The 22,277-nt window shown below is 37.9% G+C and overlaps 1 protein-coding gene and 1 pseudogene across 7 annotated transcripts in view; one reads left to right on the top strand and one right to left on the bottom strand.

Annotated features, from left to right (window-relative positions):
* HYCC2 (hyccin PI4KA lipid kinase complex subunit 2) overlaps window positions 1-8,247 on the top strand; it is a 59,323-nt gene extending 51,076 nt beyond the window's left edge. For all 7 annotated transcript variants that reach the window (XM_037167598.2, XM_037167594.2, XM_053665062.1 and 4 more), the window contains one exon: window positions 679-8,247. In XM_037167598.2, coding sequence (XP_037023493.2) covers window positions 679-1,280 — 602 coding nt within the window. In that variant the 3' untranslated portion in view covers window positions 1,281-8,247. The remainder of the gene's footprint in view (window positions 1-678) is intronic.
* Window positions 8,248-15,964: 7,717 nt separating this feature from the next.
* LOC119065516 (60S ribosomal protein L36a-like) lies at window positions 15,965-16,278 on the bottom strand (annotated as a pseudogene).
* Between the last annotated feature and the right edge of the window lie 5,999 nt (window positions 16,279-22,277).

Raw genomic sequence — 22,277 nt, 5'->3', positions numbered from 1 at the left:
AACCAAATATTTTCTTTATATTAATTGATCAAGAAAATATGGAAACCAGTGAGTAGATATGTTCATAAGACAATAATACAGTTAGGAAGTAACTTGAAATAATATAAAGATTTTTTACTTTTAGATTAGAAAATTTACTAGTTCCATGTTAAAGGTTTTAAAGCCATTTAGAAGCAATTAGCTGTTGAAGAAACACAAATTTTCATTGTAGTTAAAAAGGATTTGGCATTTTAGGGATAAATGTTTTTGGCATTATTCTGGGTGACTGAAATTAGATGTCTATTTTATTGTGGGTTAAGGAAGATAGGAGGAAAAATTCTTGTTTTCTTAAATACACATGGTCACTTTAAATTGATATGGTGTATTATAAAGATTTATGATGACAAAATGTTGTATTTTACCTAAAATTGTTTTCTATTCCTAAATACTCATAGTATATTAAGTTCATTTGTGGATAGTTTTGTAAAAGCTGGACTAATTAAAGCTAAAAAACAGAACAAATAACATTAGAATTCTGTGTAGATTAAGGTTTCTTCCCTTAAATTAATTAGGGGAAGCATTGATAGCAAAGCCATTGCCAACCTATAGCAAACATTACCCAAGAGATAGTCAGTTGAGTTGTTATTCACAGCTGCTGCTTATTTAAGTATTGCTGAGTCTTTCTGATTTGTTTTTTAGGTGCTGAAGGTGTAAATGGAGGAGAGGAGCCGGTAAACCTGAATGATGCAGATGAAGGATTTTCATCAGGGGCTTCCCTTAGCAGTCAGCCAGTTGGGACCAAACCATCCTCCTCTTCTCAGAGGGGAAGCTTAAAGAAAGTAGCAACTGGGCGTTCAGTCAAGGATAAAGAAACAGCCTCCGCCATCAAATCCAATGAGAGCCCTCGAGATTCAGTAGTCCGCAGACAGTATGTACAGCAACCTACTGATCTTAGTGTAGATCCAATTGAGCTGACACCGATGAAGAAACACCTGAGCCTGCCTGCTGGCCAGGTGGTGCCAAAAACCAATAGTTTAAGTTTAATCCGGACAGCCAGTGCTTCCTCAAGTAAATCATTTGACTATGTAAATGTCAGTCAAGCAAGTACCAGCATTGGGGTTGGCACTGAGGGAGTTACTAATTTAGCAGCTAACAGTGCTAATCGATACTCGACTATCAGTCTACAGGAAGACCGGCTAGGTCAAGCTGGAGAAGGTAAAGAGCTCCTCAGCCCAGGAGCTCCCTTAACCAAGCAGTCTCGATCCCCAAGTTTCAATATGCAGCTAATATCCCAGGTGTAGTTTTGACATCCTCTCTTATCGTTCTACTTACCTTTTAAACTGAACATTTCATTGTGCAAGAAGAAACTTCATCCCACATTGTGAAAATACTGGTCATTGTGGTCAGATTTGATTTAGTTTAGGTATGTTCATACTGTATTTTGTATGGAAACAGCAATAAGGTTTTCTTTCCCCTCCTTCCTCTTCTCTTCACCTATTCCTTGTAAAGGTGTTTGTGAAGCAGTATAAAATGTCTGCATTTTCCATGCCTTCCTTTCTCCTTGGGTGATGTGCAATTCATTGTAGGCTGATCGGTCCCATTTCAACACTGTGAGACTGAGGATACGTTAGAGGAAATGGTGTATATGATCCCTATGAAATGATTCTTTAGCTTTCTTAAAAAAAGAAAAAACGGGTTTGTTCTCATAATCTATAAACTATGATTACTGGGTCATATTTTTTTCTCTCTTAACCAGGAGTGCCTCAGAGATTCTGCTATGACTTTGGACTTCTCTGTGTCTGTGCAATCATTTTCTTGAGAAGCATGGGGAAAGGTGATAGACTGCTGCACTTTTTCATTAAAATGAGAGTGGCTCTTTTTCTCCCATCTCCTTTATCTCGAGGACACAAAAGTTTAGTTACTGAGGCATTTAAATCAACTTATGTCCACCTCCATTGAAGGGCAGGGCTCTAAATTGATTGTGTAATTGATAATGCACTTTCTCAATGGCTCTATAGTCATTAACTTGTCTTCCCTCTTCCCTACAAGGACATAAGGTCGTTTCTGTCCTTGAAGTTCTAACAACTACCAAATCAGAGAATCCAAGGGACATGTTCTATTTTCCAGGAATGACTGACACTTTGGTGCTGGGGTTTTGTGGAGGGAGGGGTGGTTTTTGTTTAGCTTGTGTGGGATTGTGTATATGAGGGGAAGTTTTGATTGGTTTTCTTTCTTTTCCTTTGTGAGTTGATGACTGAAGTAGAACAAGTACGTCTTCAGGTAAAGAGAGGGATTTCTCAACCTACTTTCTGTGATGTCAGACTATTGGAGAAACCCTTTCAGCTGCTTTCTAGATGTACCTAAGTTCAGTCAGATATTTTGGATTAAGAAACCTGAAGTCCTGACATATTATGTACTCCAAGGAAATACATCAGGGACAGATAATTGGCTGAAAACACTGACGCTTCAATGTGATACATTTTTATAGAACATTTCTACCAGGGGGTACTGACTTGATTTCTCCTACAAGGACCACACTGCCTTTGTGTTTAATGTAATGCGATTTGTGTACCTTCTAATCATATATCTGAAAAAAGTTTCTCATTTTTATAAAACTTTGAGATCATGCCAGTAAGGTAAATGTTGAATGTATGTAAAGTAGCATTTGGTAACTGTGCTACAAAAATGCATTATTGGTTAAAAAAAAATCTGATTTGGTTGGTTAAGATTTCAATATGACCTTTTCTGGGTCTCAGGTTCTAATACTTGATTGAAATAGAAAAGAATATATTGGTTTTTGAAAATTAGTATATTGTGACTTGAACTGCTATGTGTTATCCTTCCACAATATACATCAGAATTATTAGTGCTTTGTACATTTAGACATTTTTATTTTATTGTGAAAAAAATATACTGAATTTATAGAAAGCAAGTATTCTCCTAATTAACAAAGTTTAAAATTTCATCTCTACCAATTAAAATTACAATAGATTTTGATAAGTAAAATTTTAAAATGCTTCATTTCTTTCCATACCTATAAATCTCCCTCCCTTTTTTCAATTGTAAGGGGTTTTTTTTGTTTGTTTTGCTTGATTTTTAAGGGGTTTAGAATCTTTATAAGGACAGCGAAATGCTTGTTTGAATTCGGTGGTCTGTAACATTTTTTCAGCTCATCTTAAAATGGAAAACTAGAACCTGAACTAGTGTCTACGAAATTGCCAAAGTCCAGCATAAAGCTGAAAGTTGAGAGAACTTTATTGATTTGTGTGTGTGTGTGTGTGTGTGTGTATGTATGGTGTGTATATGTATATATCACAAAGACATATTTTAGGTATCCCTTCTAATTTAACTAAGAGATATCAGATAAATGAATTTAAAAGTAGCCAAAATAAAGATCTGTAAAGTGTAAGGATCTGTAACATAGTGAGGAAAGCAAAGCTTAGGTATAAAAGGAAAAGAGCATTTTACTTACCAGGGAGTGAGATCTTAGCCATGGCTGTAGGTCAGTCACTTTTATGGCAGAAATGCCCAATTGATTTAGGAGGCTGAAGAATTGTTTATATCTAGTAAGTTTTAATTAAAGCACACACTCAAAAAAGCTAATAATATCAAATTACAGCAAAAGCTGCAATAAATATTATAAGATCTCCCTTTGGTTTGTTAGAAATCTTTACCTGCAAAGTTGGTTTGAAAACTTCCAACTTAGAAGATTTCACTTATCTGTGTGTCATTGATATTGCATGGCCTTTAACATTTATGTTTCATTCTCTTAAGAGAGATGATTTGGCCCCAGTGAAGAAATATTTAATTTAGTTCAAACTTTACATTCAGGATTTTACAACAGAGGTCCTGTGAAAGATATTGTTTGAAGGGGATGAGTTGGTTTAAACAAACCATAAGTCAAATTTTGTAAGAGTTTTGATATTCATTTGTATTATGTATTGGATTTAATCAAAAATAGTCCTTAGATAACAATACTTGTTAAAAATATATGTCAGCAATATTCATATTTTATCATTTAACATCCTTTTGTTTTATACTTCCTAACTTTTTTTAAGTCTTTTTTTTTCTTCTATGGAAAAACTATTTAAGGAGAAAATACTTGTTTTCTATAATAAAATAGTTTGATGCCATCTGTACCAGGTCGGATCAAGAAATATCTGAAGGTTTTGGGAAGTCTTCTCTATGACATTTATTTGAAATCATGTTACTTAAAAAGCAAACTAGAATTTAAAGTGGAAAGCTAACTTAGAAGTAAGATTTTTAAATAAAAATACTTTAGAAGCTGGAGGGGTGGTTATAATTTGAAATCCCAACCCCTATTCTCCTAATTACTCTTCTGTGCCTATTTACTATAGAGTCAGAATTTCTGTGCTAGCCAAGACCCTAGAGGTAATCTCGATAGTCTCTTAACACCCACTCCTTCCACCCCCATATCCATCCTCAGGAAACTGAGGCTCAAAAAGATTGTGATGTAACCAAGGTCACATAACTAAGAAGCAGAGCCAGAATAAAACTCCTGTCCCATGCATATTAGCACCCGACTGCCTCCCTTTACTCGTACTGTGGTGAATGTGTTAACGTAACACTCCTCCTTCCGCAGTTCTGTGCAGTTTTGGACTAGTAGTTGGTGAATATAGCACATTAAGGAAAGTATTAAATCCAGAAAAATGTAGAGTGCTGAACATCAATGGGGAAGTGTTAGAAATATAGGTATCTATACCATAGATAATAAGGATAGATACATTTTTCTTATTCTAATTTATGCCTTACTATTTTCTGCCACATAACAGTGTATGCTGCCATTTTATAGTTGATTATATTGCTGGGGATTTATTTAAGTGCAAAAATAAACCCAATGAAATGGCTTCAATCAGTGTTTCTAGCTATTTTAAAGTAATTTTTGAATCAGCCAGCTTTCCCAGTCACCTAGATAGCAAGTTAATTGTATTGCACAATGGAGTATTGCAAAGTAAAGATGAAACTTGATTCCACTAATTTCTACTGTCAAAAGATTGTGCTTAAAGCAGATAGATGAAAGCAACATGTCCTTTTGGGTTAAAAAAGGTTTGTAGTGCAAAGTTCATGATGTGTAATGGAATGGTGACCATCATGTTATTCAGAGTGTATATACCATATAAAATATCTTAAATGTGGTAGTTTCAGCTATATAAGCTCAATATTTTCAACCTATATTCTTAAATTCTACTCAGTAGCTTTAAATTAATTATAATTATTTATTAGACACTGGAATACTGAAAATAACTTTTCAGATTGGTTTGTTTGCACTATATTTGTGAATACTTTAATGAAGTAGGGTGTTTTTCCTACCTCACTTTGTGAGGTTTGTCATGGGTCCATTTTTGAATACTTTAGTTGTTTGACAATCGGTTGTCTCATTTAATGCTCTGCATGTTCATTTGTAAATAAAAAAATTAGTATGTGTCTCGGGATAGCACACTATTTATACAAACACTGGCAAGGAGGATCCCTCCATTTCTGATGTTGGATTACAAAGTAGATTTTGTTCTGTTGTTTTTTTTTAATCAGTATTTCAGTTACATGTTTGTCTTTCAGTTTAAAAATATTTAATAGGTCATGCCAGTGGTTGGAAAATCTGTAAGAATTTTAGAGCAACTTTTCTATACTACGACTATGTTAAACGGTCTGAACATGATATTTTTTATCTTTCAAGTTGAATGATTATAGTCGGTTGAGACCCTTATTTATAATAGTTTTAATTTTTTCTAAAGTGCTTTTTAGAAACAAGTTGTTTGAAAAACAACTAGATATTATTGAAAACTGAAATTCTAAATATTAGCATATTTGCCAGATTATAAGAAGATGGAATGCAGTGTAAAATTGTTAACAGTGCAAAAGAAATCGTAATGTGTTACTAGATTGGTATGATTTTCTGTTGCCAAGGTGTTTATGTTGATTAATGAAAGACATAAATTTTAGGTGTTAACCTATGTTATATATCTAATGGGTATAAATACTGGCACTGAACATACACAGAAAATACTATTCATAGAATCATCCAGGGTGTACGCACACTACTAGATTTTTGACAGTGCCAGGAATTTGTGTGGTGGCCCCAAGCCATGAGAATCAGGGGAGTCCTCATCACCTAAACATCTCCTGCCCGTGTAGACACAATTTCTTCTAAATTTGACCATAAAATCACAAAATTTTGGTGACTTCGATCCCTTCAGTATTTTTGTAGTCTTAGGCGTTGGTCACAGGAGAAATTTATGCATGACAGACAATTCAGGATAAAAGTTAGCAGGAATGATGTGAGTGAAATACCTGGCAGCATAGTGCAGCAATGCAGGTTTTGTGTTTTGCTTTGGATTTTGAGAAAATGTTTACAAACTAAGACACATTCAAATGTCTGCTTTTATATTATGTTTAATACAGACTTTACCCCCAAAATTATAATTAGGTGTGGCTTAAAGTATAAAGGAGTCTTTTAAAAATAATTATGTATCTGAAAGTAGGTAAAATACAGATTTTTTTTAATTTTCAAAGAGAAATTAATTTGACGGTCTATCCCCAACTACAGAATTGATATTAATCTGGTTTGCTATATTTGCGTCAACAACTTAGCGTTAATTATATCAGAGGAAATTCTTTACATCTTCATTGATTTCAAAATTTACCAAAGAAAATGTTTCAACCAAATATAATTTTAAAGTACTTAACTGTTAAGGAATGAGATGAATTTAACATGAAGGATGGCTGGCTTTCTAGCCCTAAGGGAAATAGATATTAAAATATTCTTTGATCTGGAACATAGATATATAGTACCTACAAGATTCCACTTGAGGTTCTTATTATATTAGTAAAATGTCAACATTTATACTTCCAGCAAAAGTACCAGTGAAAGCTTAAGTCAAAATGTTATTGCTGTGGCACATTTTCATGTCTCCTTAATTCAAATTAAGGATTGTGTTCCATCAGTATTGAAAAAAGTGAGCAAAATTAGTATATTGTATGATATTGTGACTTTTTAAAAGTAAAATTGAGGGGGAAATTATGGAGATGCCCCCTTTACAAGTGGGCAGTGGCAATTATTTCTAGTAAGTATGATATGGGCTAGAATGGTATGTTTACATGATGTATGTACATGATCACTCTGGGTGTATTTTTACTTTGCAGAAAAACATGATTGGATTATGAAAAACTGAAATACTCCTTTTTAATTTATAGACCAATAATAACTAAAAGGTTTACTTAAACTATTAAATAATGATTTCTTTGGAAAATATGAAGTGTAATTGTGTATTAACTGATGTTCCAAATAGGTTCTATGTATTATTTTTTCCATATCAGATGGTAGTTAAAAAATAATGTATCAATCAACTATCTCAGAAAGAGAAGAGTGGCTTTCTAACAATTACTAATGTAGTTTTGTGGGGTTTATCATCCAAACTGAATTGGGAGATAATGCTGAATACTCCTTTTGTTTTAAAATATTTCTAATAAGTACATCAACTATTTTATAGTCAATCTTTTTTTTTCTTGTTCTAAAAATTATTCTGGCTTTACATTAAATAATGTAAAACAGTGGTTAAGTAAAACAGTATTTATGGCACAATGATTTTCCCCATAATAATTGGCTCTCCTAGGGTACAGTTTCTGAAGTTTAACTACTTGAGCATTATGTAGTTTGACCTCTGTCAAAATGGACAAGTAAAAAGGAGATAACCCACTTTCATATGTTTGCTTCGTAAAAGGGTATGGAATGTATAGATCAGCTCTCTTTTTTTTAAAACCAGCATCAACCTATTTGGTATAACTTCCCAAATATTCAGAGAATAGTGCTGGTGAAAATATAAATATGATAGGCATGAAGAAAATATGATCTCTATTGACTGATGTCCTTTCAGCCTAGGGCTAGTGAAAACCTTCATTTTTTTTCAGAGCTGAAGAAAAAAAACCGCACATTTAAGATCATATTTATTGGTGCATGTAAGCCATTATCTTAACTGTCTTACTGAACTGGTTAATACTGTTGATTGTTGAAATGTGAAATGTAGTCACTGTTGACATGTAAATATCTTCCAGAGATGAAAAAATATTTTAAGGTATTGTAAATAAAGATGTATAAAATTCAATTATCAGTCTGCAATGCAGAAACATATCTAAGATGGAAAATATTGTGTTTCTTGAGAGATGTGTAATTTTCCCTAGTTGTATCTAGTTACATTAAGAATGTAAATTTTCTTTTGTACAGTATAAAAATACAGCTTTATTTGGCTTTTGACTGGATTTCTGAGTTGATTTTGTATCTTAACCTAAATTTTATTTCTTATAATATCCTTCTTTGCATTTTATTGCATTTTTTCAAAGTGACTTATTTACATCTGAACTTTTTATTCATACGTCACCCTATTAAATAGAAGTGATTTATAAAATTAAGGCAATATATAAAGCTACATTTAGCACCATAGAATAAGTAAGAATGAACATGAAGATAGAAGTAAAATACATAAAATATTGCCATACGTTTTTGTATGTTATTGAGATTCAGATTTTATCTCTGAACGTTAAAGTAGCTAACTGCAGAGAGAAGTACAATTAAGTATGTGATTTCCATGTATTCTTAAGATAAATCAGTTTTGCACATGAAGCACAACTGTGGTACTGAAATGTTAGAAAATTTTCTTTCATGGGCCCTGCTAAGTGGCCATAATCATTATGGTACCACATACACTCTCTTCACAGTGCGTTTTGAAAGTGCCTGTTTTCTCTCATCCTTGATCTTCATCCTCCCCACACTGTGTTTTCTAATATATACTTTGGCCTTCCCTTGGAAAATGGTGTAATGGAGGGCTGAGCCCCAGACTGTCTTTTTCTTTTCCCTTCACGCACTTCCTAGAAAAGTCTCCTTTGTGCTTTTCTCCCCTATGACTGTTATTCCCTACTTACAGACTCGGGCTTTGTTCTCTTTTATATTCATACTCAAGCAATATAAAGTACATTAGGTTTCTTTTCTTTTCTTTTTTTTTTTTTAATGGTTCCAGAGAGAGAGGAAGGGAGGGAGAAAGAAAGGGAGAGAAACATTGATTGGTTGCCTGTTGCACACACCCCAGCTGGGAACCAAACCCAACAACCCAGGCATGTGCCCTGACCAGGAACTGAACCCAGTCTTTCAGTTTGTGGGATGATGCCCAACCACTGACCATACCAGCTAGACAGAGCACATTAGGTTTCTTTATATCTGTCATGGATTAGCAGTTCCAGAAGAGGATGGAATTACACAACTCACCAAGCCTCTTCTTTTCTCCTTGACTGTGGATCTGCATTAGTTAGGAAAAATACAATTCACCAGTTGACAGTTTAAGAATTTTTCTTTTATTAAAAATGCAATAGTCCCTGGCTGGGTAGTTTACTTGCTTAAAGCATTATCCTAATACACCAAGTTGCAGGTTCGATTCCTGACCAGAACACATATAAGAATCAACCAGTGAGTGCATAGTGGAGCAACAAATAGATCTCTCCTTTCCTCTGTAAAATCAATAATGTAAACAAAAATGTAGTATTTGCTCATTTTGAAACCTTAGAAAATGTAGAGAAAATACAAAAAGAAAAGGCACTAGCCCTGGCTGGTGTAGCTCAGTGGATTGAGCACGGGCCTGCAAACCAAAAGATCGCGGTTCGATTCCCCGTCAGGGTACATGCCTGGGTTGCAGGCCAGTTCCCAGCAGGGGATGCACTAGAAGCAACCATACATTGATTTTAAAAGAAAAGAAAAGGCACTAAGATATTGTAATAAAATGCTGAATATGAATAAGATAGTCCTACACACACACATACAACTCTGGTCCAGGTCACAATATTTTATGGTCCAAAGATTTTCTTTCCATGTGAATTACACAATAACAACTAATACTAATTGGGTGCTGGGATATGTCAGGCACTGTTCTAAACACTTCAGAGAAAATGCACTACTTCAATAATTAATACAACAATATCTAATAAGTACTATTATTGTCCTTTTATAAGGAAAGAGCATCTGTCTATGGTCCCAGAGCTAGTAAGTAGTAGAACTGGACTTGAACCTACTCAGGCCCATGGACTTGTGCACTTAACCTCATAAGATACTGCTTCACACAGTGTTGACTATTCTTGATGTTAGTACACCTGCCCTACTCTCATAAGGCGAAGGCCCCTGTAAGGGATAGGAAGGAAAAAGATTGGATCTCAGTAGAGTTCGATTGCTAAAAGCAAATTAAATCCATGAAAGAAGCCCTAATACTCCAAACCTCTACACAGTGGTTCTAGTTGTGTATTATCCTTAGTTATGTACTATTCTTGGGAGAAATGAGAAAACAGTTGTTCTATGATTCATACAAGGAACCTCAGTTGAGAAAAGCTAGTTTAGACCATAATAAAGCAAAGTAGACTCCCCAAAATAAAATTTTATAGGCCCTTGGCCCCAACCACTCCAGAAAAAAAAGCTTCCAGATAGCTTGGAAGGAAATCAGAATTTTGTTGGACTTGCAATTATTTTATGATTTAATCTTATTTTAAACTACATGGGAGAGGGTAGAAAAGTCATTTTTAAATCTGGCCCTGGGCCATAATCTAAATATATAGGATGGATATAATCCATGGAAACAGTCCTTGTTTTGTTCAAGATGTTACATTAGAAAGGGGTGGAACTAAACTAAAACTCACTGGGTGGGCCAGTCAGTCACTTTTGGAACTTTATCTTAAAGAACAATGTTTAATACACATTAAGAATGGAAACATTTTTTATGGTCAGGTCATACTGACTAGTACAGGCTTGAGGGTTTTTTTGTTTTCACATTTTTTTATTGTTGTTCCAGTACAGTTTTCTCCTTTCCCCCCACAACTCCCCCCAACCCCAGCTCTCCCCACTTCCCACCCTTGATCCTACCCCCCTTTGGTTTTGTCCGTGTGTCCTTTATACATGGGTTAATACTTTCTATATTAAAGGGTTTCTGAAAACCCTTCATATAACTTAACTAAAAACACTATTACAGTCAAAAAGATTTTTCATTCTCTCCAATACTGAGTAGGAGTTTTCCAAACATAGGTTTCCCATTTTTTAAGTAAAATAATTACAGGGTTTTTAAAAATCTACAGATAATTAACTTATTAACAGCTATTACAGTTTGGAAATAGAGCCAGGTGATCAAATGTGTTTAGTTTTGTTTTTTTTTTTTAGTAAACTAACTTTATAGTAATATCAAAATAAAATGCTTGAAATTTTTAAAAAATAGCTGTTATAATCATGGCTTTTACTATACACTAAAACTTGCTATATTAAAGATATTTTAAAGCTAGTTTCCCAGAATTTGAATTAGTATGTGTACATTTTTTAAGGCTTACTTTGCCAAATCTTTCACTAATTTTTGTGTGCTATATGAGGGCTTTATCACCTCTGGTAGAAGAAAATCCAGGAGAAGCCTGATCAAGTAGCTCATTGGTTAGTGTTGTCCTAATACACCAAAGGGACAGGTTCATTTTCCAGGCACAGCACATACAGGAGTCAACCAATGAATACACAGAGCAGTGGAACAACAAATCAACATTTCCCTCTCTAAAACAGATTTTTAAAAATCCTGGAGACTTCTGGCCAAGATAGAGGCGCAGGTAGAAACACTGTACCTCCTCGCACAACCAAGTTTAAAGACAAAGTTTTAGTTAAAAAAAAAAAAACGAAACACAGAAAATTGCACTATACGGAAGTCCGACAACAATAACCCCTTCAGCCAGACTGGTAAGAGGGGCGGAACCAGAGACTGGCAGAGGGGAGTTGTGCAGGAAAACAGCCAGACCAACCCAGGCGCACCAGCAGCAGTTGGCAGATCCCAGTTGTGGGGTTGCGACGGGCAGACCCAGTGAGGGTGCAAGGTGGCAGGCTGACCATGGTCACACATCGCGCACAGATAAACCAGCAAAGGAGCGAGCAGTGAGACAGACCTCGCAGGCCCCAGTGGCAGGAAGCAGTAGAGGGGACCGCTATTGTCCCTCTCTGACCCCGCCCCCACATACAGTGTCACAAACCAGCGACCTGGGTGGCCCCACCCTGGTGAACACCTAGGGCTCTGCCGCTCATACATAACAGGCGCGAACAGACCAAAACATTATGGCTCAAGAGGAACTCAAAGCCCCAGAGCCCATAATTCTAAGTGACCAACAAATAGCCAACCCATCAGATGCACAGTTCAAAACACTGGTGATCAGGATGCTCACAAAACTGGTTGATTTTAGTCATAAATTAGAGGAACATATGAAGACTAAACTAATTGAATTGAAGGGAAATGCACAGGGAACCAATAGTGATGGAAAAGAAACTGGGACTCAAATCAAGGGAGTAGACCAAAAGAAAGAAAAAAAATGACCAAACAGAAAAGGATGAAGAAACAAGAATTCAAAAAAAGGAGGAGAGGCTTAGGAACCTCCAGGACATCTTTAAACGTTCCAACATCCAAATTATAGGGGTACCAGAAGGGGGAAAGGAACAACCACCAATGGCAAACTTATTCGAACAAATAATAAAGGAGAATTTCCCCAATCTGGCAAAGGAAATAGACTTCCAGGAAATCCAAGAAGCTCAGAGAGTCCCAAAGAAATTGGACCCAAAAAGGAACACTCTAAGGCACATCATCATTATATTAGCCAAGATTAAAATGAAGAAGAGAATCCTAGAAGCAGCAAGAGATAAGGAGACAGTTACCTACAAAGGAGTTCCCATCAGACTGTCAGCTGATTTCTCAGACACCTTACAGGCAAGAAGGGGCTGGAAGGAAGTATTCCAAGTCATGAAATCCAAAGACCTACAACCAAGATCGATCTATCCAGCAAAGCTTTCATTTAGAATGGAAGGACAGATAAAGTGCTTCTCAGATAAGATCAAATTCAAGGAGTTTATCATCACCAAGCCCTTATTATATGAAATATTAAAGGGACTTATCTAAGAAAAAAAAGATAAATATGAACAGTGAAAGGACAGCAAACTCAGTTATTAAGAACCACACCTAAAACAAAAGGAAACTAAGAGGACAGCTAGATCAGGAGCAGAACCATAGAAATGAAGATCACATGGAGGATTAGCAACAGGGGAGTGGGAGGAGGAGAAGGGGGGAGAAGGTACAGAGAATAAGTAGCATAGACGGTAGGTAGAAAATAGGAGGAGGGCAAGAATAGTATGGGAAATATAGAATCAAAAGAACTTCAGACACATTGACATAAACTAAAGGGGGGGAATGGTGGGGGAGGGGTATGCAGGGTGGAGGGGAATGAAGGGGGGAAATAGGACAACTGTAATGGCATAATAGATAACATATATATATATATTTTAAAGATTTTATTTATCTTTAGAGGGGAAGGGAAGGAGAGAGGGAGAGAAACACCAACGTGCAGTTGCCCCCCGTGCGCCCCCTGCCAGGAACTGGCCTGCAACCCAGGCATGTGCCCTGAATGGGAATGGAACCATGATCGTGTGGTTCACAGGCCCGCACTGAGCTACACCAGCCAGGGCCGATAACATATATTTTTTTTTAAATCCTGGAGTAAAGTAGGCTCTGATCACTGTATTCTCCTTTATTCTTAGATGTTCAGAATAGAAATAATCACTTTTCTCCTGAATATGGTTGAAATCAAGTTGATATCTTTAAAAAATCTCTGGGTAAAGAAAAAAGGAATAAAAATAACCTGGGTAGAAATTATTTGCTAAGGCATCTGCTTCAAGCATGTGTTTAATGTATAGCATCTAGGTCATTCCGAATCTGACACATTTTTTTTTTTAGATTTTATTTTTTATTTTTAGAGAGGGAAAGTGAAGGAGAATCGGTGTAAGAGAGAAACATCAATCAGTTGCTTCTCAAACATGCCCTGACCAGGGACCAAACCCACGACCCAGGCATGTGCCCTGACCTTGGATAGAACCAGCGACCTTCCACTTTGCAGGACTATGACAGCCCAACCAAGTGAGCCACACTGGTCAGAGCATATCTAACAAGAATTTTTAGTGTCAATTATTTCATTCCCCCTAGCTCAGTAGTTCTTCCTAGCTGCACATTAAAATCATCTGGGGAATTTTGTTTTTTATATTTTCATGACCAGGGCACATTCAAACTCTGGGATTGTGATGTGGCATCAGCAGTTTTTTAAAAGCTCCGGAGATAATTCTCTCATGCAATCAGCATTGAAAACTCTCTTAATCCTTTAACAATCTCTGGCCTTCATACCTAAGCTTTCCTTCTTCTTGTGTAACAATATAAGAAAGAGATACTAATCCATTCCATAAATATTTATAAAATAGACTAGTTCTTATCAATGCTGAAATCTGCTTTCTCTATTCTGTTACTGAACACTATTCACAACAACACAATTTCAAATGGCCCCAAACTTAGGCTCCCAACACTTTGAGGTCCTCGAATTTCTTGGCCTGCCCCTTTTCTCATTCCCTTTGGTTTCTGTTCCAATGTTTCATCACTTTATATACCACTTTCTCAGTCGCCTCAACTCCATAAAATGAAGGCCATCGAGTTAGAATATTCTTAATTCCCTGCTCCCCCTACCATGTCAACTATTTCTACAGCTATCCTCATCCCCTTACTACCTGTCTCAGAAGATGTGGTATCTTGCTTCATTCTTTATTTTACTTAACATCTGTGGGCAGTTCTCTTTTTTTCCCCTTTGGTTTTAACTTACATGTTGATGATCCCCAGATTTCTTTTTCTAGGTCTTGACCTCTTGAATGAATTTCAGACTCATATCCAGCTGCTTGCAGGATAACTGTATATCCCTCGGCCATGTCAAAGGCAAAATGCCCCAAGCCAAACTCAGTTCTATCCTTTTGCTGTATCTGTAATCTCTTTGACAACATACTCTGATATCCAGGCAACCAAACTAAAAGCCTGGGGATTATCTTTCCTCTTCCTTACCTCTATATTCAGCCTCCAGATTCTATTGACTTTGTCTTTTCTTCAAACCCATTCTTACCTCTCCACTTTTACTAGTACAACTACAACTTGTGTCTTCATCTTCCTATCCAGATCGCTTCAATAGCCTCCTTACTAGACCCCTTGTTCCTCTCAAATATGTTCCTTAGTATTTGATAGGAAACACCTATCAGTCTCCTGCATATAACCATTGATCCATTATTCAGTGGTTCCATCAGAGAGGCTGAAGTTTATGTTCCTCAACCTGAGGCTTACTTCTCCCAACCCATTTCCTCCTATCATTCTTACTTCACTTAAGATTGAAGTAACACCATTCTGCTTTGTACTACCACACCCATCCAGTTTGTATAACCACAGTTTCTTTTCGAAATCCCTGTCCACCCCATTCTTTATCCTTTGAAGCTGGATACATCTCACCTCTGCTATATGCACGTTACCATCCACCTGCCAGGCTGAGCTAAGTGGTAGTTGTCCTAATAGTTCTCAGAAAATTCTGATTGCACTTAACACTTTACTGCATTGAAATTGCCTGATTCTACCAGCTAGAATCTAAGTTCCTTAAGGGTAAGGGATATACCTGGGCACTATGTCCGGAGATAAACCTTTTGCTACAGAAGGTATAGGCCTGAGAAGTGACAAACCATCATGATCTGCCCGCTCTTTCATCGACAGAGGCAATGCAAATATCTATAAGACCTGCCTCGTCCGTAAGACCTGCCTCATCCTGGTTGTTTAAAGACTTTATTTTATGTTTTATTTTTAGAAAGAAAGGAAGGGAGAAAGAGAGGGAGAGAAACATCAGTGCGTGATTTCCTTTTGGACCAACTGGGGACCTGATCCATAACCCAGGCATGTGTCCTGACCAGATCGAACTGGAGCAATCTTTTGGTTCACAGGCCAGTGCTCAACCCACTGAACCACACCAGCCAGGGCTCATCCTGATTGTTTAATCTAGATCTCTCACTGACATCTAGCTATACAGCTGTTTAGATTATATTTCTTTTTTATCCTTAAGATTTTATTGTCACATATTACAAAGCTTAGAACTGGATAACTTGGCCTTTTTTCTTATCTCCTTCCAGTTCGAAATGCTGTGTCTCTTAATAACCAGCATTCTCTTAGATCTGCAGTTAGGCTCAATGCATTCAAGCCTCCACAGATTCTTTGTAGTTTTAGCCTTTTTTCAGAAAATTGGCTTACTCTGCCCACCAAAGCCATTCTGTTTCCTGTCATAATGCCACCGTCCCCACAGATACAGAGAATCCTTGCCCTTCTTGTACTGTGTTACTTTGCCGGGTTGATGCTTGCCACACTTCTTACAGAAAGTTCAGCGGGTTTTATGAACATTCACCATGTTTGTGAGAGTGCTATCATCACAGAAAGGCTAGCCTATATGTCAATTTGGAACATATAAACTGATATTTTAGAATTTGATAATATAAAATATGGGTAAAAATCTTGTTTGAATATAAAAACTTGTTTTCAAGTTTACTATAAAAATAGTAAAACTTGAAAAAATGATTTCACATTTTTAACTCAGTCATCTCCTGGAGAAAGATTTTATACACACACACACACGCACACACACACACACACACATTCTGATTTTCTTTGTTGTGTTGACAGATGAGATTACTGGTGAAGAAAAATCTGCAGTTAATATCTTGATGTTGCAGTCTGCTGTTTAAAATTAATGAATTGCCATGACTGGGTTGCTCAGTTGGTTAGAGCACCATCCTGATATGCCAAGGTTGTGGTTTCCCAATGTCCCCCTCTCTCTCCCCCTTTTCTCTCTTTCTCTCAGAAAAATTAATTAAAACTTTAAGAATTATTTTTCATTTAGTGTTTAAGAGGAACTACCTGGGACTCCAGCAAATCATAATTTAAAAATGTAAATTTGAGCCCTGGCTGGTGTAGCTCAGTGAATTGAGCGCGGGCCTGCAAACCAAAGGATCATGCATGGTTCGATTCCCAGTCAGGGCACACACCTGGGTTGCAGGTTAGGTCCCAGCAGGGGACACAGGAGAAGGAACCATACATTGATATTTCTCTCCCTCTCTCCTTCCCTTCCCTTCCCCTCTGAAGATAAATAAAATCTTTTTAAGAATGTAAATTTGATGACTCACATTTTTTATATTCTTTGTTTTATGAATATAAAATCTTTATCTCTGAGATTTTAATTTTTTAAAATGATATTGATTATGGTATTACAGTTGTCCCATATGTCCCCTCTTTTTCCTGACCATCTTCCCACCTGCATCCCCCCCTTAGTTCATGTCCATGGGTCATACATATGGGTTCTTTGGCTTCTACATTTCCTATACTACTATTAACCCTGTCTATGTTGTAGCTGCTATTTATGCTTCTTATTCCCTGTACCTTTTCTCCCACTCTCTCCCCACCCCTTCCCCACTGATAACCCTCCATGTGATCTCTATTTCTGCAGTTTTGTCCCAGTTCTAGTTGTTTGCTTAGTTTATTTTTGTTTTTTTAGGTTTAGTTGTTGGTAGTTGTGGGTTTATTGTCATTTTACTGTTCAGAGTTTTGATCTTCTTTTTCTTTGAGAAGTCCTTTTAACATTTCATATAATAAGGGCTTGGTGATGAGGAACTCCTTTAACTTGACCTTATCTGGGAAGCACTTTATCTACCCTTCTATTCTAAATGATAGCTTTACTGGATAGAGTAATCTTGGATGTAGGTCCTTGCCTTTCATGACTTGGAATACTTCTTTGCAGCCCCTTCTTGTCTGCAAGGTCTCTTTTGAGAAATCAGCTGGCAGCCTTATGGCAACTATTTTCTAAGTAACGGTCTCCCTTTTTCTTGCTGCTTTTAAGATTCTCTCTTTATCTTTAATCTTGGGTAACTTAATTATTATGTGCTTTGGTGTGTTCCTGCTTGTGTCCAACTTCTTTGGGACTCTCTAAGCTTCTTGGACTTCCTGGAAGTCTATTTTTTTTGCCAGATTAGGGAAATTCCCCTTCATTATTTTTTCAAAAAAGTTTTCAATTTCTTGGTCTTCCTCTTCTCCTTCTGGCACCCTTGTGATTCAGATGTTAGAATGAATGTTTAAAGTTGCCCCGGAGGTTCCTAAGCCTTTCCTCATCTTTTATTTATTTATTTATTTATTTTTAATTCTTGCTTCTTCATTCTGTTCTGGTTGAATGTTTTTTTCTTCCTTCTGGTCCAAAGGAAGGAAGAGTTTGAGTCCCGGTTTCCTTCCCTTCACTGTTGGTTCCCTGTGCATTTTTTTTAAATTCACTTTTCACAGACTTCACTCTTTCCTCTATTTTGTGACCATACTCATCCAGATCTGTGAGCATCCTGATTACCAGTGTTTTGATCTGTGCATCTGATAGGTTGGCTATCTTTTTATCGCTTAGTTCTATTTTTTCTGGAGCTTTAATCTGTTCTTTCATTTGGGCCTTTTTTTTTTTTTTAATTGTCTCAGTGGGCCTGTTAGATTGCAAGGGGCAGAGCCTTAGGTATTCGCCAGGGTGGGGCAACCCACATCTCTGTGGTATGGGGCTGTAAGTGGGGGAGGGATCTGAGAGGGAGCAATGTTGTTTATTTGGCTCTAGGCCAGATTTCACTCACTTCCCCAGCCACTCACAAGCAAATTGGGCCCTTCTGGTGCTGATTCCCAGGTGGGTGGGTTTGTGTACATTTTAGGATCCCGTTGGTCTCTCCAATGAACTCTCCTGCAAAGCTGGGAGTTTCTCTTGCTGCCTCAACCCCCACAGGTTTTTTCAGTCAAAGGTTTCAAGGCTTTATTTCTCGATGCTGGATCCCTGGGTTGTTCGGTCTGTCTCCCTCCCCAGTTGTTCCTCCTGGTTTATCTACACGTAAATGTGGGACTGCCTGCTCTGCCAGCCACCACCTCGCCCAGTCTGAGAGCTGGTGCCTCCAGGTCCTCCAGGCCTCACCTTGCTGCAAGTCCTCTCCACCTCAGCTGCCTATCTCTACCCCTCCTACCTGTTGGAAACTGCCCTGCCTGGTTTCAGGAGCTGTAACCCCCCCTGGCTGAGGCCAAGTGAGCGACCTTCAAACCATAAGCCACTAAAGTGAGAAAGCTTATCTCCCTGGCAGGAGCGCTGCTTCTGCTCCTTTTTTCATAACTAGCCCCCAATGATTGATCAGTTAGCCAATGATGGGTAAGATTCCCCAAGAGGGGAACAACCTAAGACAGACATGATCATGTGGAGGCCTCAGGGAGGACTTGGGGGGCTAAGGAGAAAGAGGATGATGGACCCTTGCCCCTTGGCTTTGATGAAGCCTGAGTCCCCTGAGTCAGAGAGAAGTCTCTGAAAATTCCTTGACTATCTTGCTTTCTCGCCTGAGTTAAGCCTGAAACAATGACAGAGGGTGGTGCAGCCCTGTGCTGGAAAGGGCGGGCTCCCCGGGTGATCAGGCCTGAGAAAGGATATGTCGAATCCCGTGAAGGCTGCTTTGCTAAGAATGCTCTTAGTTAAATGATAAAGGCCCAAGAAGGAAATGAGTTTGTTCCCCAAAGTTTTATAGCCTTTTAGCTGATAGAGCCTGGCTGAGAAGAAGCCCTAATCGTTCTTTGTATGCTATCTACTGTTTGATCCTTACTGCCTGACAATGATTAATGAGCTGTACCTCTATAACTGTGCAAATTAAACCCAATAAAAGCCTGTCTAGGCAAGGGTCAGCGAGTCTCCCCTTGAGAGAGTGGCCAGGCCGCTCTGTGGCACTCCCCTCTTGAGGGAGTAGCCACGCCGTCCTTTTCCTCCACAGAACTCAGTAGTCTGTGTGAATTTGTGTCATATCTCATCCATGACACTGTGGGCACTGAAGGCCGGTGCACGTGTCACCTACCAGTCTGAATAAATGTTTCTTCTTTCTTTAACTCATTGGTTGTCAGACTGCCATACAGTTCAATTTTCTGGCAGTTCTGGTTGTTTTTTGTTTTTTAAATTTGTTGTCCTTTTGGTTGTGGAAGAAGGTAAAGTGTATCTAGCTATGCTTCTATCTTGGCTGGAGGTCTCAGTTCTATCTCTGAGATTTTTAAAATTACCATTTGGAATACATTCTCTTCTGGGCTTCACATACTTTGTTTGCTCCTTTTCTGTTTGTTTTGTCTCCTTCAGATTTAAGTATTCAATAGTTGGTGATGCTAAAATTGGTTGGAATCTCTGCCTGCAGTGGAAAGACTTTCAGTAGCAGGGTTCGGTATGGACCACTAGGTTAACTGGCTTTTCCAGTGGGGGTCTCCCACCTGACTTCTGATTAGCCGGCCCAGAGAGAAAGTGTTTAATAACCAGGGGATATATGACTCATTGTCATTGTTCTAGGAGACAAAAGAGAAGTTTCCAAGTCTTCCACATAATCTGTCCAGTTCCATCCCTCTCCAATTATAATTTGGCTTCTTATTCCTACTGTGTTGTGCTGTGTCTAAATCCTTTCTAGTTCATCTTGTAATTTCCTGGCCCTCTGCTAAGTAGGACAAGGGATGTGAGAACTAATTGTTCCTTGTTTCTGATTTTAACCTACCCTCCATTTCTCAGCCCTATGCTGTTCTTCTAAATTTCCTGTAGACTAACCCTAAGACTACCTGGACTTCTGTGACAGAAACAGGCTTCCTATTTGCATTGTCCTTCACAGGCTCGGGTTGTAGCTCATTCAGTTTTGCCTAATCACTACACATCTTCCAAAATTTTGTTAATTTATCTCATTTCTTTTCCTGTTATTTAAAAAAAAAATTTAAAGATTTTATTTATTTATTTTTAGAGAGATGGTGTTACAGAAAACAATTTGGCCGCTTTTGGGTATATGGAATGGAACTTTATTTTACGCGTCCGGACCCAGAGGAGTCAGTCTCCGTTGTCTAATCAGGGTGAATGGTGTTCTGCCCCTCGGATCCTTACTTCTGGCATGAAAGCAAGAAAGTGGAACTGCTGATAAGAGTTAATACGAATTTCTTTGTTCTTACTCCTCAGTTACTTAGTTACTTGCTCTCCCTAATCTTGTTGACTTAGCTGTGAGCCCCCATTCTGGGCAGACCATTAGCCATTACATTCATCTTAATGATTCACGGGCTATCTCCCCTCCTGGGCAGGCCACTACAATGGGAAGGGAGGGAGAATGAAAGGGAGAGAAACATTGATGTGTGAGAGATCACACCGATTGGTTGCCTCTCACACCTCCCCCAAATGGGAAACCCGGCCCACAACCCAGGCATTTGCCCTGGCTGGAAATTGAACTTGGCAACCTTTTGGTTCACAGGCCAGCACTCAATCCACTGAGCACACCAGCCAGGGCCTGTTATATTAATTGTGTGTTGTTTATACTTTGTTAAAAACAAACAACAGACCTGAAATAGAGTCACTTGTGGGAAATCACATAGAGACAATAACCAACCTAATTTCAGTTTCAGCCTCTCCCAGGAGTAGGATTTTAAAGCAATAAACCTGGAATTTCCTGGTCAGCACTAGCAAGGTAATCTGCTTGATAATAATTCCTACCCCACACCCCCTGGTGGGAAGTGTCAACTTGCCTGAAAGAATGGACTCCTTTAACTTCCTTGTCCCACCATCTTTCTGTCTGTAAGAAACTTGCATTTTGTGTAATTCCTTAGGGCAACTTTCCGTTTATTAGATGGGATTCATGAATCATGCAATAAAGCCAATTAGATAGTTAAACTTATTCAGTTTAACTCAACAACTTAAATTTTTTAAATTTTAGTCGCATTTCAAGAGTGTTCAATTCATCATGTTTAATCAGATTATATTAGAGACTTTTAAAACCATGCCCTAAATTTCAAACCTGAAACCAGAAAAGCTGGTTTTTGTGCTGCCTGTCACTACCAGAACCAATAAGCAGAAATAGGGATTAAATCTTTATCGGCACTTTATTCTGATGGCCAGTGATCTGAGAAGACGGACGGTTATGTACCCTAACAGACTGTCTTAAATTCCACTTTCAACAGATTCTTTTTTATAAGGAAGAAAAAAGTGTAGGTAAGGGGTTTGGAATTCAGGCAGAAAGTTATCGAGGCTGCCTTGGCTGGTGTAGCTCAGTGGATTGAGCAGGCTTGCAAACCAGATGATCGCAGTTCGATTCCCAGTCAGGGCATATGCCTGGGTTGCAGGCCAGTTCCCAGCAGGGTACACGTGAGAGGCAACCGTACATTGATATTTCTCTCCCTCTCTCCTCTCTCCTTCCTTTCCCCTCTAAAAGATAAACAAAATCTTAAAAAAAAAAAAGAAAGAAAGTTATCTAGGCTACCATGATTTCAATTTCTCAATTGGATGTCCTGAACAGCTTCCAAAATGGTCATACCTCCGTCTCTCCTTTCCCTCTGCTCCCACTCGTACCCCCTTTATCTAGT

This window comes from Artibeus jamaicensis, unplaced genomic scaffold (assembly GCF_021234435.1).
Source record: "Artibeus jamaicensis isolate MK-2021 breed Jamaican fruit bat unplaced genomic scaffold, CSHL_Jam_final contig_391, whole genome shotgun sequence".
Taxonomy (NCBI): domain Eukaryota; kingdom Metazoa; phylum Chordata; class Mammalia; order Chiroptera; family Phyllostomidae; genus Artibeus; species Artibeus jamaicensis.
Note: the sequence above shows the minus strand (reverse complement) of the source record. Positions and strands in the feature narration are given on the sequence as shown.